Source organism: Lichenostomus cassidix, chromosome 3 (assembly GCF_008360975.1).
Source record: "Lichenostomus cassidix isolate B80296 chromosome 3, HeHo_3.0, whole genome shotgun sequence".
NCBI classification, from domain to species: domain Eukaryota; kingdom Metazoa; phylum Chordata; class Aves; order Passeriformes; family Meliphagidae; genus Lichenostomus; species Lichenostomus cassidix.
Window position 1 is genome coordinate 16,229,696 of NC_139483.1, and position 20,638 is coordinate 16,250,333.

Here is a 20,638-nt window from a genome sequence, read left to right on the forward strand (position 1 = left end):
AAGCTTGGCTTTAATTGTGGAAATTTGAATATTGGAGTGGCAAATTGTCTGTTTCAGTGTAATGTACAATTCTACTCAAAGCACCTGGCTGATGAATTATTCGTGTAATGCTCTCTCCATGAAGGCATGGAGATGGTATTATGGCTAATTGATGACTCCTGTACACATATATGACGGTTTTTATTACAAAAACGTGGTGAAACTAATTATTACATCTGTTTTGTCATAAAAGCAGCAAAGTAAACAGTCATTTTTTCATGTGAAAGTCTCTATGCAGCTATATCCATTCAGAAAGCTTGAAGAAAAAGTAATTAATACTGTTGTTTGAGGTGAAGCAGAGATGCAGAGTTCCTATTCCCTTAATTCTACTTTTCTGGTTATTTTTTACAGTGCCATCTCTTGAAATAACATCTGCCAAATTACTGAATAGGTGGTTTTTTAAACGCACTTTGTTCCAGAATGTCAGAGCAATGTCCCACGCTCCCCATGAACTTCAGGCTAGTCATAGTATGCACTCACTAAATTGGTTTTGAGTTGTTGCCATGGCAGCCAGCCTGTTACTTTCATCCTTTGTGATTTTGCTAATTTTGATACTATTTTTGCCTCCCAGGATGAAGAAGCTGTCAGGAAACTGACAGTAGGTGCCGGGACAAAATCAAAACTTGCTAAGCCAATCCAAGATCTTATTAAGATGATCTTTGATGTGGAGAGCATGAAGAAAGCAATGGTGGAATTTGAGGTAACTACACACATTCTTATTTCTCCCTTCTAACCTTCCATCATGCTTGCACAGACAAACAAGTTCTTTGCAATCCAGGGTGCTTCATACTTTCTAAAAGTCAAGTGTGAGTTTTAGATCTGTCTTAAAATAAAGGCAAGAGTCCATCTGGAATTTGCCAAGCCCTGGAAGCAGTAACTTGGTTATGATACCTGCAGTTCTTAAAACACAAGTGCATTCTTTGTCTATCAGTGTCTTCAGTTTAACAAGCCTATGAGAGAATTGTCTGTCAGTCCTGGGATCAGTAATCATTCTGTGGTTTTGTTTGTTTGTGTTTTTTTCTAGTCACACGTGCATAGTTACTGCTGTTTGCTGAATGCTCTTAAAGTATTTACATGGATAACCAATGTGCTGGTGATGTGATGTTGGTGAAACTTCTTTTTTTCTAAGCAGTGAAACACATTTTGCAGGAATACCACTGATTTAGGTAGAAAATGAGATGCAGCTCAGGCTAGAGAAATGCTGCCAGTTGATACATACACTAATGGAAGTGCCTTCTTAAAGTCTAGATCCTCTTCTGAACAGGGCCAGATGAGATTGGTTTTGTTGTATTTCTCATTTGGTCTAATAAAACCCTATTTTCATCCATTCTTCTTTTCTCCATACTTCTTGATCCATCCATCTAGCAAGTTTCAGAGTGGTTTGGTAGCATGATCTGTCTCTCTTTACAGAGAAATGGTTTTATTGGTGTTTAGAGGTCCTGCTATTTGTTTTAATGCAGCCATGCAAACTGGGTTAATTTTAAGTCACAAATTTCAGTTTTCTTCAGCCAGCTTCGTTATCCTGCCCTAAGACTTCATGTTTCAGCAGCTGCTCTTTGCTCTCAGTATCATTTGGTGTACCTACCTTTCAGAATAGGCTTTGCACCATTTCCACAGCTTACCTGTAGGCTTTCAGATGGCTTGCCCAACATTTTGTAGTACCTTGGGGTAATTGTGGTTTCTCCTGTATCTTCAGTGGTGCTTTATATCAAAGTCTTGTAAAATATTAGTAATTCTTTGTAACTGTAGAGGCAGTTATAGTAGGCTAAAGACTCATGATCATCATCTCATGTGATTTGGTTTTCTAGAACTCTGTTGAAACTATGTTAATTCACACCATCTGCAGATCCATAGCAGAACTAGGATTCCAGATGGGCCAGTCTTCCTATTACATTTATCTTCCTGTGCTGATGCTGCTGAGCAGCTGTTTTCTGTTAGAGGAAATAATATTTTTCCTGGTTAGAGGTTTCTATGTGTCCTCCAGAAACGACTGCTTAGTTTCTTTAATCATCCTGATCTTGAGTATTTTGCTGCATCCAGGCACCTCTTGCTTTGCCAAAACTGTAGCAAATTCTTAGTCTTTCCATTGCATGACAGTGGGTTTATCTGATGCATGTATCTTTCTGCTTCTAATTTAGCTTTCAAGAATTTCACCTCACCAAGCATACAGGAGTTTATTACAATTATCTTTGTCATTACTGTAGATGGAATGGTTTGGTAGAGGACTAAGTGCTGTGTCCTCCCTTGCCTGGGTGGAAGGCAAACATGTCCCTTGCCTCTTGTGACAATCCTGGTGCACACATCTGTGATGTGGAACTAATTCTTCCCATTACCCTCAATACACTTAATGGTCATTTCAGTGCTGCTGTTTTAGGCCCAGCCCCTTGGCTGCTGTGCTCTTTTGGCACATCTAATGATAAAGCTTTGGATGCAGTTTAGCTTTAAACCGGACCTTAGCTCTGCAGAATTCTGTCCACCTCCCATGAATCATAGGAGACACAAATTCTAGCCCTTTGCCTATTTGTAGGCTCTGTCAGAGTTGTGCTCCTAAATCACGTGACTGGGGGATGTTTTATTTTATAGGTGTTGGTGTTTGTGTGTTAGTGATTGTATGCGTTAGTTTACATGTTTATATAACTTAGAGGTAGGTAGGTGTCTGCAGCTATTCTCCACATCCAAATTAAGTGGCCCATTTTAGTGTTATATGTCCTGCATGATTTTTCAGCTAATGATGAGAAAATACAAATTGGTACAGGTGGTACTCAGCAAGAGAGTTTTGGCCGCAGAAGTTTGGGAGCTACAAATCTGTTGCAGATTGTTTTTCATTAGATCATTAGTCTTGGCTTTGTGCCTCTCATATCCTCAAGACATGATCAGTTTTGAACCGTGTCTTCCCTTTTGCAGCCCATCTTGGATTTTCTTGGTATCTAGCTTTATCTATGCTTAGCTGTCACTAAAGGTGAAAGTTCTCCTAAGCCCTGTACAGGGTGGAAATCTCCTTGCAAAATCACTTCAGGGCTTTCACTGCAGTCTCTGTGGCTTGGAAGGGCCTTCTGAGTTCAGCTTGCAGAGAAGATAAAGCTGGGTTTCCTTGTTCCATAGTGGATAAGTAGTGTGAGACTCAGCCAGATGTGTGATGTTCATGGTTTCACAGGATTTTCTGTCGATGAGCTAAATCTTAAATCCATCAACTTCAGTCAAAACTAGTTTGACCTGCAGAGAGTGTGGTACAGTCCTGTCAAGAGTCTAGAGAGGGTGTATGTATGATCTTTCTAAAAGACTCTTCTAGGCTTGATTTTTCTTGAACATTTTTGCATTCAGATGGTCCTTAACAATGTAAGGATTTTCGATAGTCTCCCAAGATCCATCAGTACACAAAGAAAACCAGCATCTAAATTAAATCAATAAATGCAGGCAACCAAGACATTGCTTTTAACTTAATTGAGGGATTTTGGTTAATTTTTCATGAATGAGTATGAAGCATCTCTTTGCATTTGACCCTTGATAATTGTAGGGTGAAGTTGGAAGAGGGTGTTTAGGTTGTAACTAGAGACACAGATGATGTTATGAACAGAATTACCTCATTCAGTTTGCTTCTTTGCCAGCCTTAAGTGTATGATTACTTATGTGATTAAAAAATACAACTGACACCAGGTTGATGTTAAACTTTATGCCAGACACTTAAAATTCTATTTTTGTGCTGTCCTAGCATATGTGCTTAGCTTCCTATTGCAGTATTCCTTTGGTTATAGGATGTCTTCTCAATGGTGTGTCCTTCTGACATAATTCCTCAATCCACAGAGTCTAACACATTTCCATTCTTTGTCTGGTCAGTCCGGTTAGCATGGAGAAATTAGTTCTCTAAAAACCAGAGAGGGAATGCTGCAGTGGTTTAAATGTAGTGAAATTTGGGTTTAATCACTTATGTCTTTATCAGATTGACTTGCAGAAGATGCCATTGGGAAAACTGAGCAAGCGACAGATCCAGAGTGCATATTCCATCCTGAATGAGGTTCAGCAGGTGAGCATGAATGAGATCTTAAAGCAAAAAGGGAATTTAGAAGTTGTTCTGGGCTCAGAGTGGGGTGAATGCTGATCTGTGCATGTAAAGATTTGTGCTTTCTCTCTGTCTTTCTCTCTGGAGAAGATGATGTGGATTCCATGGGTAACCAGTTAGTTCTCTTCACTGTTGTACCAATGTGGGCAGTACTTGTGTCTGTCACATTTTTGTAGCACAAACTTTAGGCTGTGCAAAAGATAAGTGGCAGTTGAGCAAATGAAGCAGGTGCCTTGATCTAGTAGTGAGCTGGTGTTTCCACTCCAGAGAAATGTGTCAAAGGATGAGAATAAAGGTTAAGTTGACACAGGAAAGGGTTGGATTAGGTAACACTGCTGTATTTACACATTGTGATCTGAAGCATTCCAGAATCTCTATATAGTATTGCCTGTGCAGATTGCAAAAATGAACCAGCACAACCCATTTTTTTTGTCATGGCCAAGCATAGATACAGGAAGTTCTTCAGTTGTTAAAATAAACCAGAACATTGACAAGAATTTGCACCACTTACGTATCCCGACGTCTTTATTTTGCCCTCCAGAAACATAATCCCCCTTGCATTTTTCTCATACTAGAAAATCTGTGTGATTCTGTGCAAATACTGTGACTTGCTACATGCAAGACAATTAAATAGAATTGCTCTTCTTAGTCCTGTGAGAGTTTCAGCATGAGCACTATTTGTATTGCTGCTCCTGTGTTAGTCATTAAGTACCTTGTGTGTTTATTGCTGTGGTGTCTTAGCCTTACTCAGTAATTTTCTTTGGTTCTTGTTGCTTGTCTAGGCAGTTTCTGACAGTGGTTCAGAATCCCAGATTTTGGACCTTTCCAACCGCTTCTATACTCTGATTCCTCATGACTTTGGGATGAAGAAGCCACCTCTCCTAAATAACTTGGAATACATTCAGGTATTGACTGGAAACTATATGTTGTTTGTAGGCAACAGGTCTTGATGTCAGACATCTAACATAAAGAATATGTGAGGTTTTAACACTTAACCTAATAAAAGCATGGGGTTAAAGTAAGCGTCAAAACCTCACAAACAAAAAGATACTCTGAAGGAAAACAAGTTTACCTCATAAGGTTAAACTTGTTTTCCTTCAGAGTATCTTTTTGTTTGTTTATGCGCATGTGTCTGTGTAAATAATCATATGCTTAAGGTATTCGAAGATAGAGATATACTTTAATATATTTGGGGGTGTATATATGTATATATTTAAAGACAGTGTTGTGTTGTTAGATGGCACCATGTGGTCGGTGATTGTCATACACTTTATAATTTGGGATATCCTAGACTTATTCTGAATATGTCAAAGGCCTAAGTAACATAACATTACTTTTTTAAATTCTTTAGGCTAAAGTGCAGATGTTGGACAATTTGCTTGATATTGAGGTTGCTTACAGCCTTCTCAGAGGTGGAAATGATGATGGCGATAAAGACCCAATTGACATCAACTATGAAAAACTTAAAACTGATATTAAGGTAAAGGAAATACAAGGCAACGAGTGGCTGTGAATATAAGCTCATGTCCTGTTAGTTTGGAGTAAAACAAATCGCCAAAACTATAACTGCACAGATGTATTGGCACTGAGATGGGTTAAGGAACTGGAGCAGGTGTTTAAGGAGATGCAGAAAGAGCTGAGCTGCTTTGACCTGGAGACGACTCAAGGGATATCATATCAATATCTAGGAATACCTGATGGAAGAAGGAAGGAAAGAAGATGGCAGCAAACTCTCCTCTGTGGTTTCCAGTAACAAGAGGCAATGGACACAAATAGAAATACAGGAATTTGTGTTTAAACAAAAGAAAAAGCTTTTATTGTTCATGTTTGTTTTGGGGGATTTTATTTATTTGTTTACTCTAATGGTGGTCAAACACTGGAAGAGGTTGCCCAGAGAGGCTGTGGAGGCGTTGAAAAGCTTGACTGGACTCAGTCCTTGGCTGTTCCTTTGAGTAGTGGAGTTGAAAATCATCTCAGTTTCCAGCATTGTCACAGATATTCTGTGACTGTCTATATATTTGTGCATCTTCTCTAGTTAGAAATGTATTTCCACCTAAATGGTAGAGGAGGCTTTAACTGGGCCCATTGCAAGCATAGGGTGGATGTTGTCATGTTATAAGAGGGCTGCTAGTTTGTATGCTAAGAAAATTTCTCATTTGCCTCTTTGCAGGTTGTTGACAAAGATTCAGAAGAAGCCAAGATTATCAAACAGTATGTGAAGAACACTCATGCGGCTACGCACAATGCGTATGACCTCAAAGTCGTGGACGTAAGCTGGGCAGCACTGAGGTTTAACTTTGGGAAGATGGACTCTTCTGTGTTGACTTACATATTTGCAGTTGCCTGTATTTTTGAGTAGCTTACCCAGTTTTCTCTGGGATGATTTGATGGAACATTTCTTTTAATTAGAATAGCAAAAGTTTAGGCAGAGATGAATCTAAGCTTAATGAGGTGGTTTTGCTTTTGTGTTTTTATTTCAATTTAATTTGCCTCAAAAGGGAGGTGGAGGAGTAATCATCTGAAACTGAGCCTTAGTTCATTGAATGATTTTTTCAGAAGAACAGAGCCTCATGAAAATGCAGAAGAAAAGGTGGAGAAGTAATCAATAACAAGTACTGCGTGATTGCCGCTACCTCTTTTTTGCTATCATGACACAGCAAATTACAAATATTAAAACCCCTCCAGATCAATTTTCCCAGCAGATTTTTTTTTTTTCTCCCCTGTGATGAGTTGCATGAAGGTAATGGTTTATTTGCCTTATTGTTCTTTTCCTCCTCTCCTCTGAAGATCTTCAGGATTGAGCGTGAGGGAGAGAGCCAGCGTTACAAGCCCTTCAAGCAGCTCCACAACCGCCAGCTGCTGTGGCACGGCTCCCGCACCACCAACTTCGCCGGGATCCTCTCGCAGGGCCTGCGGATAGCTCCTCCTGAAGCTCCTGTGGTAGGTTAAACAGCTCCTCTGGCTGCCTACATCCCTGTGCCCAGAGATAGTCACAGTCAGGGGTGACCTAAATAAGGGAATTTCTGTTCGGGGAAGGCCCTGTGTTATGTGTCAGCATTCAGACAACATCGTGTCCCCCCAGTGGGCTGCTCACTGGTGTCCACAAGAGCTTGAGTTGCAGCTTTGCTCTCCTGGGAGCCCAGCCAGGTGGATTCAATGCTGCCTTTGTGTTATTGCCCCAGTTTTATTTATTTATTTATTTATTTCCTGCTTGCAGACTGGCTACATGTTCGGGAAGGGCATCTATTTTGCAGACATGGTATCCAAGAGTGCTAACTACTGTCACACATCTCAAGCTGATCCCATAGGTTTAGTACTACTGGGAGAAGTTGCCCTTGGAAATATGTAAGTAACTTACAAAGAGTATTTGCCAAATGTGTTTAATACATCTTCATAGAAGGTGATGCTAAAATTGTAAGCTATCTCTTCATTGTGAAGAACGAGCACGTGGTTTTTCTTCAGAAAAAAGATTTGTTTTTTCTTAAAATAGCTATTTGGTGGGGGAAAAAAATCATTCTTGCAGGTCTAGCTGAATTTTGTACAAAATGCCAACATCATTAAAATTAGTAAGCAAGACAAACTAGGAAGGCTGTTGAGTTCCAGAAGACTAGAATCTAGATTAACTTTGTATTAACTAACCATAAAACAAAGGCTGAAAAAATTGTGATTTTTTTTTTTTCACCAAGATTGTTTGTTTAAGACAAATGTAAAGTGCTATTGTGTGTTCTTTATGCTGTCCAGGTATGAGCTAAAAAATGCTTCCCACATCACAAAATTGCCCAAGGGAAAACACAGTGTCAAAGGTAAGCATTAGTATTTGTTATTGGTAATCTGTAATTGATGGCTTATGTGGTTGTGGTGCTCCACTTAGCAAAGAGAACTGTGGTCACTTCTTAGCTGTGCTTCAAGAAATTGCATAATGTTGCCCTTTAGTTGCATCAGGATATGTGTGAGTGGTGCTTTAAGATGGAAGTTAATGCACTTGGAGTGTTAAGACTGAAGGTACCTGCAGTTCAGGAGGAAAGTTTCATTTGCTGATACACAGGAGAAAATATAAAGTGCATTCTCCAGCTTCTGACTCACTTTCATCATAACAATACTGTGTATTTTAGAAGAAAGATGAATAGATCAGAAGAATAATTGTTTAGCTTTCAAAGTGGCTTAGAAGCCTGGACAGAAGGGAGAAGCTAAGAATAAAAGTTCAGATGGAAAAAGTGCTCTCATTGCACTTCTATCTGCAAAAAGTATCAGTATATTGCACTGAAAAAGAAGATGAGAGAAAAGACTTGCCGCTCTAATTCAAGCGAAAGAAATGGTAATCATGACTGTCTTCTGTACCAAGATGGGAGAGTGAAGAACAGTAACTTCAGTAATGAGTGGCTTTTCTTAAACTATTCATTTTGAGAGGCTTGAAAAATTGGTTGCCTAAAATAGAACAAAATGTGATTTAGCACCTTTTTCAATGCATACTACTCATGTTCTTATGGATGTCAAATCAGATTTATATTGAAAATTTTAATGAGAATAAGAATTTGTTTGTTACACTTGTCTGAAAGTGCTGCAGTGTGCATGTTTTCATTAATGGAGCTCTAGGATATTATAGCTACAAATCTCTTCTGGTTTAGCTTTGATCATACAGATTAGACAATTGACAATTAACAGTTAAAAGTCTAAAATTCTCACTTTTAATGCAGCAGAGTACAACTGCCATAAATATGGTGATGCTGAATTGAATAAACAGACTCTATTCTTTGTGTTCTTTTGAAGATACTTTTACACTTGATTTGAAAGTATATGTGAAGTAGTATTTGGCTGGCTGGGTCATTTTCTTTATGTGCAAAGTCTGTGTTTGCCTTCTAGATTTGTAACTAATGTTTTTTTTCCCTTTCTAGGCTTGGGCAAAACGGCACCTGATCCCACAGCCACTACCACCCTTGGTGGTGTAGAGGTTCCCCTAGGGAATGGGATCTCCACAGGAATTAATGATACCTGTCTTCTGTATAATGAGTATCCTTTGCTGTTATGTTGGCTGCACACGGTGTTGGAGTGTTGCTGCATTTGCAGGACCTTGCTGAGGCTAGTCAGGAGTTTTGCCTCACAGTGTTTTGGTTTTTTTAGATCTGCTTTGGAGAATATTTGCAGACAATCTCTTCTGCAAGGGGGATGACTTTACAGTTGTTGCACCTGAATTGCCATTCTGCAAAAAAGAAAACAATACACATACCAATAGCTGTTCTGGGACAGGACTCCATACCAAAGTTATTGGAGTAACCAGGCAACACTGTGCTGTAGTGTCTTGCCCTGAGATGTGCCAGGACAGGGGGAGGGGAATGCAGCCTTTGGTTTCCCATCACTCCAGTCTGGTTTCTTCCTCATGGTGCTGTGGCAAGCCAGCTTGGCCTGGAGGAGGTGGGGAGCCAGCTCTGTGCTCTTATGCTCTCTCAACATATCTTTTGTGTTCCCCAGATCTCTGCAAGTGTTGAGGTGAGCCTCAAATGCCCATCAGAGATGTAGCCATTAAGTCTCTTTCTAGGCAGAAGTGCCTCCAAATGTATTAGTGCATTAAATTCACAAGAGGTCATAAGAATACAAATAAGTGATGTCTAAGGTCCCGGCTCACTCTCTTCACTGCCAGTGAAGCAGGTAAACCAATAATGCAATCTCTGGGTTTGTAGAAACTGCCTTTGGTCTTAGTGAGCTGTTTTCCTCCTACAAGTGGTCTTGGCAACACAACTCATAGCAATACTGGTTTTATCTTGAGTTTTCTTAAGTCCCGCATCTGTTAGATGATAAACTATAATGCAGTTAATATTAGCTAGTTGAGGTAACATGGTGTGTATTTATTTTGTTTTACACTTTGGGATTAGAGGTGAGTTTGGGATTAGAGGTAAACTTGAGGGGTAAAGCATTGAAAACTAAACAGGTGAGCTGTGACTCTCTCTGAAAAAATAAGAATGTGCAAACACTGGCAATCATTGTAAAGCTCTTCTCTGTGATTCCAGTTTGGGCTTTTTAGTGGGAAATTAAGAGGGCATTAATGAGTTCGTGCTGGAAGGTAGCAACAGAACTGCAATTATAATTGTAAATGCCAGGTCTGAAACTGCAGCTCTCATCTAGGCTACATGACTCCTCTGCTTAGATAGCAAGAGAGATGTGTTTTACTCTTGATGAAAAATAATTTTCAGGAGCTACAGCCCCGTATCTAAGTCAGTTCACCTGCCTGTCACTCAGGATTCCTGCTACACAATTCTCCACATGACTTAATTGCTCGTTCCTAACTATTGTATAAAACATTTTGAGATTCAAGGAAAAGTCAGATTTAAAGTTTTGTGGTTTGAGCTCTTAGAACTGGTTAATCACACAGGTATCTGTATGGTAACGTAAGTTCAAAGGTGAAGTTTTGAAGGTTTTCTTTGTTATTAATATCGACTACTGTAATTAGTCCTTAACATTCTTCCCAGATATATTGTGTATGATGTTGCTCAGGTAAATCTGAAGTACCTGTTGAAACTGAAATTCAACTATAAGACATCACTCTGGTGAACAGTATTTAGAAGCCCTGTTAGAGTTATACTGTAGTTACACTATAGCGTTGACTTCTGACATGCTTATGCATTGACTTCTCTTACCAAGATATCAAGAGCTAAACTGCAGAAGAGATTACTAAATCCTATTTAGTACAACACTTAGTGAAAGTTTTATATAAGTGTGGCAATACATGGACCTGAATTCCGATGAGAACGAGTACCTGATTTTGTTTTATACCACGTTATTCTGGTGCTTTAAGTGTTTCTTTTAATTGACCAAACTGACAAAAAAGAAAACAAGAAATTATGCTGGTGTTCTTAGCCAAACAGAGCTGGGCAAGAGCAGGAGAAGGAACTTGAGCATGTTTGTGATACTTGCTCTCTTAAGGTTCCCCCGTGTTTAAGATACTCTTTTTCAGTTTTCATTTGAATAAACGATAATTGTGCATTTATTTTGAGGTAAAAAAAAAATAAAAGCTAATTTCATACTAACAGCTTTATGTTTCGAAACTTCCAGATTGTTTTGGGTTTGAGTCATAATTTAAATGTATGTGGTAGAATGTTCTTAAACATGGTATCTCTCTCGAAGATCGAACACAAGTATTGAAATCTGTAGTCATGTTTCAGGAAGTCATGGTGAAATGAAAATTTGGACCTTCCACTGAGACTTCATCTGTCAACAGTTGGTATGGTAAACATGGAAAATGAGCTTGTGGCTGTTTGAATTTAGTATTAGCCCCAATAAACCTCCTTTAAATACCTACCTTCAACATGATGTAAGTTGGTTGTTGTAGACTCATGTCCTAACAAAGCTGTAAGTTGAGTTTGGGCTCAAGCATCATTCATCAAGACCTGGAGCTGTTCTGTTGCTATGCAGTCAGTGGTCTTGAAATCCCTGTCTCAATACATTAATACAGACTGATAATTTCAATGTTTCATGATGTTTGTTGCTTCTCACTTTCAGTTAGTCATTGAGCAATATGGGAGCACTTAACCGTAGAGCAATGTCAAATCTTTCTCTTCAAAAATTACTGGTTTCCTTGAGGCATTAGGGAAAGTGATGGCTAATTCCCAAGAAGTTCAAGCTCATTCTGGTGGTGGTGTCTTCAGTCTTAAGTAACCTGTGTGGAAGCAGCAGATCTGTTTCCTAAAACATTGTCATGTCCCAGGGCCTTTTGCAAAAGAAGTTCAAAGCCAAAGTGGTTGCTAATGATGCAGGTCTTTGCAGGACCCCTGAAGGAGAGGAGGATGAAGCGTGATAGATGGAAAATAAAGCTGCTGTCAGGGAGAGAAGGAAATGTGGAAGGACTGGGTAAGTTGTATGGCTTGAGGACAGCTCAAGAGAAAAAATTTATTGAGGTTGATGATAATGGATTTTGAGAGGAAGTGATGAGAGGAGCCTGTCTTCAGGCTCTTCAGTAGCTTAACCAGTGGCTAATCATTGTTTTACTTCCAGAAAAACCCATTTGGTCAGTCACTTAAGTATGATGTTGTCAGTCTCTGAAAGAGAACGTGAGAACTTGTTCAGTCTAGTTATGAAGTAGATAATTATTTTTCCCCCTCAAAAAAAAGCAGTTTACCGTTCAGTTTGGAACCAGGAATTGAAGGCAGCTGCTTTTGATCCTCTCTCTGTCACCTCTGTACTAGGTTTTTGCTCCTGCCCAGGCAGCACAAGGAGTGCTTCATGCTGTGTACATAGTGCTCAGTTATACTTGCAGCACAAGCGAGTAGATCCCAAGCTGTCCCTAACCTTGCATATATGACAGGAAAAGGTACAGGACTTTCTGAAGAGGCAGCAAGTGCCCTTTGAGGATGGTAGGAGACCCCTGGTGTGACTGTCCTGCAGTGAAATCTGATGTGAATTCAGGTGCTGCTTCTGCTGCCAGCTTGTCCGACCGTGGAGCAGCTCCCCTCTCCGGGAAGCAGGCACTGGTGCCGCCGGACCCAGTGGAGGGACAGCCTGTCCCCAGGGCCAGGCTGGGAAGAGCAGTACAGTGACATCCACTGAAGGCATTGCTTTGGGAGTACGTGCACAGAGCAGAGCTGGATGAATAGGTAGTCCCATTTCTGTCAAAAGCACTTGAAAGGAACGAGTTGTCAAGACATTAAGTCCCATGACATCCTCTGTTTTTTTTCAGGGAAGGCATGTTGAGGACTGGCTTCTGATCTAAATGTTAAACTACCAAAACCAGCAATTTATAAATATTTAACCATTTTATCTCTATTTAGCATGGCTGCAGGCTTTGTTGTACAAACATTAAGATAGTCCATGCAGTTAATTGATGGAAGCCACTCTAGGCTTACTGACTGGCAGTCTGTAAATTCTTTGTGACTTGCCTGAGTTCATGCTGGAAAGAAGTAGCTGAGAAAAAACAAAAGAGTACAAGTTGCCCAACCTGGTACTTTAGCCACTAAACACTAACATTCTGCCCCTGCTCCCCTTCAGTTTCTTATCAGAGGGAAGGTGGGGGAAACCCCCAAACAAGTAATTTGTATCTGAAAAAGACTTTTGGACACATGAAACTTTCTCAGTGCCATAAATAATTGTACTCCTGTTCTTAAATGAGGCTTGCAGTGTTAGTAACTACTGAGGTCTCTGCTTCAGCTTGCTTTCTGGAAGCCTGTTACAGACCTCACTCTGTGAATTCTGGGAACATAATGACATAATTGTCTGCTGAAGTGTTATTGTAGCCAATTTATATCCCACTTAGTGTTTTGCCTGAATTGCTTTTATATATGTGTTGAGGCCCCTAACTTAGTCCATTATGCTCACGCTCCTGTTATGCCCATAAAAATAGTTTCCACCGTTGTGGAGTACGTGCATCTGAACAAAAGCTTGTGTGTGCTTTGACTTTCAAATTAATGCTGGGCTGCTCCTCCAGAAATGGTCATTTTGGAGATCAAGTGACCCCTGTGAGAAGACATGCAGCTGTAGGTCCCAGTCAAGATGAGTTGCTGTGATGATTTTCATTTGTTCTGGTGTGAAGGTGGCATGTGGGCCTGTGAGCATTGCAGGTTGCTTCCACAGAAAGTGAGATACAAAGGGATGGGCAAGCATGAGGAACGAATGACTTCCCAACAACTCAAAGGGGAAACTATGCTTCCCTTGCCCTCTCATTACAAAGTCTAATTTCATAATGTGATTAATGCAGCAGGACTCAGACTTCACAAGAAGGTGCCTCAGTGACTAAAGAGCACATTCTTCTGCCATCTCTCTGTGCTTTTCTTCCTACTGCCAGGGCCTGCCTAGAGGGGACAAGCAGATGACAGCCTGGCTGTTTCCTGTCCCCTGGACTCAGTACTACCTGCTCTGTGCTGACAGGACTCTGAATGCATTGGTCAGTAGGTGGTGCAACCCATGTCTTAATGAGGAGAAACGGGAGTGTGGAAGTGCTCTCTGCAGCATTTTGGCACACACCATTAGGAGCAGTTGCCTAACGTGACCCTGGTGAGCGAATGGCAGCAGTGCAGCCAGTTTAGAGACCTCCCTCCAGCCGTACCGAGCAGGTGAGTCAGCAGCACCTAATGGCAGGTTGTTGGCAGTGAGCTCGGATGTTTTCAGTCACCCTGCCTGTCTGTCAGGAGAGTTGTGTCATTCCCATGTCACCTAAGTGCAAACTGCAAATTTGCCAGAATGGCAAAAGGATGCACTGAAAACATTGTGTATTCATGTGCATGCTGACAAATGGCCCTGGCTGGGGCTTTGTCAAACAGGGTCGCGTTTGTGTGACTTGGAAACGGCGAGCACAGGACAAACGAAAAACCAGAACAGAGATACTGCAGCATTCATTAAAGGCCAAGCTGTAAAAGGTCCTTTATCCTGGAATCGCAGTACAGTGTTGATTGTTACTCTTTCAACACAGTGAATGGTAATGGCTTCTGTTAAATATTTTCCAAATGCAGCTGTTGGAATGAAATGAAGGAATAATCATCATCATGCTGTTGGGAGCTGAATTCTACCTTCACACCTGTTAATTTGTGAGATGATTGGCAGGAGGCATTTGGGGAGGGGACAAAATCTCTCTTACCTTTTTCATCTAGTTTTATCGCAGTCTACAAAGACTCCCTGAAAGGCACTAAGTTTTTTTGATTCCTTTTTCCTCTTTTCTTTCCCTTGTAGAAATTCACGCTCTTGAGGACTGTTGCAAAATGTGATTGTGTTGTAGAACACTTTTCATCCCTCCCCTGCAAAGCCCTTGCTCAGGGAAAGCTGTAGCATCAGGGCAGCTCTGGGCAATGCTGCTTTCAGCACAGCCAGACCTGATGACAAGGTTTACAGAGCACAGCAGTAAAAACCTTGCTGGTGATCAGTGTCTTCTGTCAGCTGTGGAAGTCTCAGTGTCGCCAGTCTTAGCTGAGCATTAACACACAGCCCTTGGAACAAGGGGAGCGCAGCTGAAATACAGAGAAATATTAGTGCCATTATCACATTGTTTAACTGAGCCTGGAAGGTCTGGTCCATGTCAGGCCTTTTGGGTGGTGGAGGTGTTTTATTAAAAGGGGGAGATTGTGCAGGGTTTAATGGTGGGGGAAGTTTTGAAATAGCACAGATAGCACAGATTACTATTGAGTTGTGTTTTGTTACTAGTTTCTTCAGTTTCATGCTTACAGTGCTTTGCATCTGTCTGATATAGCAGCTTTCTTTGGAGCTGTGCAGTATGAAAAGCTCTGCCTAAAGCGTCTTACGCCCTTTGGGGGCTAAGGGAAGGGAAGGCTGTTTAAACAGCCTTTCAAAATGACCTGAAAAGGGGGCTGGAAATGCAAGCTAGGCTTTGTTTTTTGGATTTTTTTCCTTTTTTTTAGCTCTGCTACAATGTACATAGAAAGCCCTGGGGGGAATTTCTAAAGCATTTTACTCAGTTTTTTTCACTTAGAAACTGGCTTTTTTCCCCTTGAGCACAAGGGCAGCATTGATTATATTTATTTAAAATTCTTTAATAATATGCCCTATATCCTGCCCCTCTCAACCTGTGAGAGTGCCTAGTCACTGGAGTTCATTAGCAAATTAAGAACACAAACAGTATTCCATGTCCCAAGATACACATTTTCTATATTTTCTAGAATCTTTGGTTTCACCTAGGTGCTTTCAAAGAGTTGCAAACAAACAGGCATAGCATCCATTTTGCATTACACCACTGTGCTCTTGGCAATATGTTTAAGATGTGACACGGACATAGCCTTGACTAAGATATACTGTTTATTTACTCTGAAGCTCAATTGGCATTTTCATATTTATTTATATATATAAAAAAGGAATTTTGGTTGGTATAAGTAGCTGTAGATACTGTTATCGAAGTATACCCATGTAAAGAGTCTGGTCCATGAGCAATTAAGGTGCTTGTGGTTCATGATGGTATCTCCATGCTTACATTTCTTGGTGCAGAAGCTTTCAAATTTACTGTGGTGTGGGTATCTTAGAAAACTACACAAAAAACCCCCCACTGCTGCTGCTTGAAGAAAGCTTTCAGGGGTGAGATGGTAGAAAGCAGGCAAAGACAAGGAGCTTGTTAGGCAACAACCACCCACTGTCAGGGGTTTGTTGGCTTTCCCTGGCACTGGGTGAGAGCAAGTGAGACCTTGACCTTCAGGCCTTGGGCTCGGCAAGTATTTCAGCCACCTCTTGGGAGGAGTGCCATGGACTGTGACAGCAGGGCCAGGGCTGGTTCTGCTGGGTTTGTTTTGATCCCTTACTCCTCCTGGAGCCTCACCTTTGCAGTCGTTTATGAAAAGCAAAGACAAGGAAAATAGGCACAGTTTAGCAAAAAGCTGTTATTTAATGAAGGAGGGTGGATACAACACAGGGACTGTTCAAAGACATGAAAGCAGAGACAAATAAAACAGGCACAGTTTAGCAAAAAGTTATTACTCAGTGAAGGGTATAATGGGATTGTTTAAAGATTCAAAGCTAGCACAGTGACTTCGGGGTGACCCTTTGTGACAGCCAACGCCTCCCACCCCCTTTCCCCCACCCCAAACTGCCAATTGCCCATTCCCCCTCATCGTAAGGACAGGAAACTGTTGGAGCAAGTCCAGAGGAGGGCCAGGGAACTCGTAAGAGGACTGGAGCACTTACTCTATAATGACAGGCTGAGAAAGTTGGGGTTCTTCAGGCCTGGAGACGGTGGTGTGCAGACCTCATAGCAACCTTCCATTATCTGAAGGGGAGCTCTAAGGAAGCCACAGAGGGACTCCGTCAGGAACTGTAGTAGTGATAGGACAACAAGCAATGGGTACAAACTGAAAGAGGGGAAAATTAGGTTAGGCATTATGAAGAAAGACTTTACTGGGAGAGTGGTGAGACAGTGGCACAGGTTGCCCAGAGCAGCTGTGGCTAGCGCAGGCCTAGAGGCGTTCAAAGCCAGGCTCGATGGGGCCCTGAACAAGCTGCTCTAATGGAAGGTCTCCGTGTCCCTGCCCCTGGCAGGGGCTTGGAACTAGACGGTCCGTAACGCCCACCCCAACTCCCTAACGCTGGCAGTGTGGTCCCGCCAGGCTCCCCGCCAGGAGCGCTCGGTTGGTTCCCGTGCCGGCGCCTCTCCCTCCCTCCTTCCCAGCCCGGCTCCTTCCCAGCCCGGCTCCCGCCGCCTGTCCCCTCACGGCCCCCGCGCCGAGGCCCCGCCCCGCGCGCGCGCCCGCCGCGCGCCCGGCCCCGTCTCCTCCCCCAGAATGCCCCGCGCCAGGCAGCCTTTGAAAAAGCGGCGCGGCTCGTTCAAGATGGCGGAGCTGGATCAGCTGCCTGACGAGAGTGAGTAGGGACCGGTGCCCCCGCTCCCGCCGCCCCCTCGGCCCGGCGGGACACGCGCGCCGCGCCCCGCCGCCCGCCCGCCTCCCCGCCTCGCTCCCTCCCTCCCGCCGCGGGCGCTGCGCGGGGCCGGTGCCCGAGCCTCCTCCCTGGCAACCGGGCCGGCCCGGCCCCCCCCACCCCCCCGCCGCCGCCGCCCCTCCCGGGCGAGGCCCCGGCCCGAGCGGCGGGCGGGGAGCTCCGGCCCGACCGTGCGACCCCCGCTGCCCTCGGGGCTGCCGGGGCTGGGCCCCCCGCCCCGCCCGGGCGGCACCTGCCGGGCGGGCGGGGCGGGAAGCGGGAGCCGGGCGGGGCGCGGTGACAGCCCGCCCTGCCCGCGGGGGTCGGGGCAGTGCGGGGGAAGGAGCGTCCTGGCCCGGGGAAGGGTGAGCTGCCCGGCGCTCCGGACCTGGCTGTCGCCCACGGGGGCAAGGAGGGCTCGTGTATGCATAGCCCGTACTGTGCACGGTGCGAGCAGCTCCGCAGGGCTGGGGGTCAGGGCGTGCGCATACTGGGTCTAGGGGGCACTGATAAAGGCGCAGGGAAGAGCTCAGAGACCCTGCGTTGTGTGTCAGCAGCAGAAACCTGGCGGTACAGGAAGACAGCATGTAAACATGTTTTCATGCATGCAGATCTGTATATTTGCACCTCGAGTGCTGTATCCAGTTCTGGGCCCCTCGCTGCTAGGACATTGAGGTGCTGCAGCGTGTCCAGAGAAGGGCAGTGGAACTGGTGAAGGGGCTGGAGCATGAGTCTCTTAAAGAGCAGCTGAGGGAGCTGGGGGTGCTTAGCCTGGAGAAATGGAGGCTCAGGAGTGACCTTACCACACTCTACAACTCCCTGAAAGGAGGGTGTAGCCAGGTGGGGATTGGCCTCTTCTGCCAGGTAATAAACAACCGGGAATAATCTCAAGCTCCAACAGGGGAAGTTTAGATTGAATGTTAGGAAGAATTTCTTCACTGAAAGGGTGATTGGACATTGGAATGGAGTGCCCAGGGAGGTGGTGGAGTCACCATCCCTGGAGGTGTTTAAGGAAAGTCTGGGTGTGGCACTCAGTACCATGGTCTAGTTGACTTGATAGTGTTTGGTCACAGGTTGGACTTGATGGTTTCAGAGGTCTTTTTAACCTCAGTAATTTTGTCATCTCCATAGGGTTTGTGTGGATCTTGTTTTCAATGAGCTCAAGGATTAGATAATGTAGATAAAAACCAGACATATATTGCTGTATATGTGGATTCATGCACAGTATTTGAGTATTATAGAAGAGGAAATTATTCAATGTAAAATATGTGTAGATGCCATCTTGATATGTCCTCTTACAAACTGTAAACTCCTGCCAAGCTAAAACTAGGGCATTTACTAGCTTCAATAGATGTGCACAGAATGGGGTAGACATCTTTTGGTGACACTGCTTTGTTCAGCACCATGCAGTTCATCAAGATACCAACTCTTTCCATATCCAAGGATTCTTAGAGGGAGGTGACTCGGAGTGGAAATCTTGCTTCTGACTACTCGGTGTGGGTCTCTACAGCTCCAACAACTGTCAGGAGCCAAATTGGTTAATGTGCCCACATGGCCAGTGTCATTGTGTTAACTGCACAGATTTATGGAGGATCGTCATAAATTATGGATAGAGCTGACACTCTCAACTTGGTGCAGCTTGGTCGTGGATGCTGTGCTGCATTTAGAGACTGATTAATACAAGTCAGGGACCAATTGACATGAGTGTAATTAATAATTAGCTGCACTTTATTGCTTGTTAAAGGAACTTTCCCTGTTCACTAGAATGGACAATGCTTAAGTCACTGTTCTTGTACTTGCCTTGCCCATTTTCCAGAGAAAGCACTGTGTGTTTCAAGAAGGTAATGTGAAGTATGAAAAGGAACTTTTTCTTCTCTGTCACCTTTATATTGCCTGCAGTGACATCAGGAAGATACGACAGGTCTGTCACTTGACCTGTAGCAGATAGTGTAGTAGAGAGTGTGACTCAGTTTCCCTTAGGATTGGGCTGTGCTGGAGACCCTTGCCAGCAGTGTCAGTGTTACGGTCTCTGCTTGGCAGGTGAAGCTCACAGTGTGGTTATTTGTGAAAGCAATAAGCTGACCTTGACCTTAAGGTTTGTATTTACTTAAATTGGTGCAGGTAGGGGGTGTTTTTTACGGATTGGGAGCTTTGTGTTTTCTGTAGCATTGCTGAAATGCTAGAACTGTGAAAGTTTCAACGAGTGTTTGCCTTGTGTTTCCATTCCTATTCCATCCAGTTTTGGTCATCTGGATGTTCTCAGATTGCACTAATTATTGCCACACATAGTTCTTTCATTTCCAGTCCTATACTTGGAAAGAAGATGTGAACTCAGTGTTAACTGATTTAACACTGACTTCATGTAGCTCTCAGTCTACAGCTTAATATATAAAAGGTAATAGCAGTAAGCACTGCAAAATTGGTTTTGGAATATTTCTTATGGTATAAAAATAAGTTCCTAAAAAAGTTGGAATAGTTCATGACTAAGAGGCTTTGAGATTTATGTATCACCCCTGTGAATTTTCTCCATCATAGTTTATTATAAAGTAGTAGACCATAACTAAGTTTTCACATAAAAAGAATTATAGGTAAACACAGCATACATGATGACAAGAAAACTGACATTTTGCTGTATGGTGAGAACCACACAGTTTTACTTTCAAATTGGATGTCTGATGAAGTGGAATTTGTCCCAGAGTATTCTAATAGTACCTACTTGACCTCTGGCAGGTTCTGTAACGCAGCTGGGTGGTGACTATTCTTTAATCCAGGAGTGAGGTGAATGTAGTGCACGTGGTTGTCTCTCGTGATATGCACTTGTTTTATCTGCTGAAGTTACTGTTGTTCTGTTCTTTTCTAAAGCTGATATTCTGTCCATATAAAAGGACGTAAGAGGTTCATACTGACAGCCTGAACTGGTGCATAAGTTCACATGCATTTCCTGTAGTTTGAGGCCTTTCCTGCGCTGCCAGGGGAGAGGGTACAGTAATCTGGGATGCAGCTGAAGAAAGAAAAAATCTGTGGCCAATCTTCCAGCTGAAAAAGTCCAGAATATTAAAGGTCCCAATTGCGGAAGTACTTAAAATACTAATAATTTGATTTATATTTTGAAGACAAAAAAATTTGTTTCTGCAGACTGTTGGGTTGGTGCCCAATGAGTGACTAATTTTAGTCAATGCCTTTTTTTCCCTCTTCTTATCTCCTGGTAACTTT

At 42.8% G+C, this 20,638-nt stretch overlaps 2 protein-coding genes and 1 long non-coding RNA gene across 4 annotated transcripts in view; 2 read left to right on the forward strand and 1 right to left on the reverse strand.

Moving 5' to 3' along the window:
- Positions 1 to 11,117, forward strand: part of PARP1 (poly(ADP-ribose) polymerase 1) — a 32,913-nt gene extending 21,796 nt beyond the window's left edge. Inside the window, exons 14-23 of the mRNA XM_085054669.1 lie at positions 611 to 739; positions 3,977 to 4,060; positions 4,879 to 5,001; positions 5,448 to 5,576; positions 6,267 to 6,365; positions 6,884 to 7,036; positions 7,314 to 7,441; positions 7,838 to 7,899; positions 8,989 to 9,103; positions 10,558 to 11,117. Of these exons, the coding sequence (XP_084910795.1) occupies positions 611 to 739; positions 3,977 to 4,060; positions 4,879 to 5,001; positions 5,448 to 5,576; positions 6,267 to 6,365; positions 6,884 to 7,036; positions 7,314 to 7,441; positions 7,838 to 7,899; positions 8,989 to 9,103; positions 10,558 to 10,639 (1,104 nt within the window). The 3' untranslated portion in view covers positions 10,640 to 11,117. The remainder of the gene's footprint in view (positions 1 to 610; positions 740 to 3,976; positions 4,061 to 4,878; positions 5,002 to 5,447; positions 5,577 to 6,266; positions 6,366 to 6,883; positions 7,037 to 7,313; positions 7,442 to 7,837; positions 7,900 to 8,988; positions 9,104 to 10,557) is intronic.
- A 5,260-nt stretch (positions 11,118 to 16,377) lies between these two features.
- On the reverse strand, positions 16,378 to 17,195 carry LOC146439155 (uncharacterized). The gene is made up of 2 exons (XR_014851229.1): positions 16,908 to 17,195; positions 16,378 to 16,791 (listed from the first exon to the last, which is right to left on the reverse strand). It is a non-coding gene; the product is annotated as an uncharacterized LOC146439155 (long non-coding RNA).
- A 94-nt stretch (positions 17,196 to 17,289) lies between these two features.
- Positions 17,290 to 20,638, forward strand: part of LIN9 (lin-9 DREAM MuvB core complex component) — a 54,465-nt gene continuing 51,116 nt past the window's right edge. Inside the window, exon 1 of one of the 2 annotated variants that reach the window (XM_085054670.1) lies at positions 17,290 to 17,368. In XM_085054670.1, coding sequence (XP_084910796.1) covers positions 17,290 to 17,368 — 79 coding nt within the window. Of the gene's footprint in view, positions 17,369 to 18,395; positions 18,884 to 20,638 lie in introns of those variants that run through there. The other variant, XM_085054671.1, reaches the window with a different exon arrangement.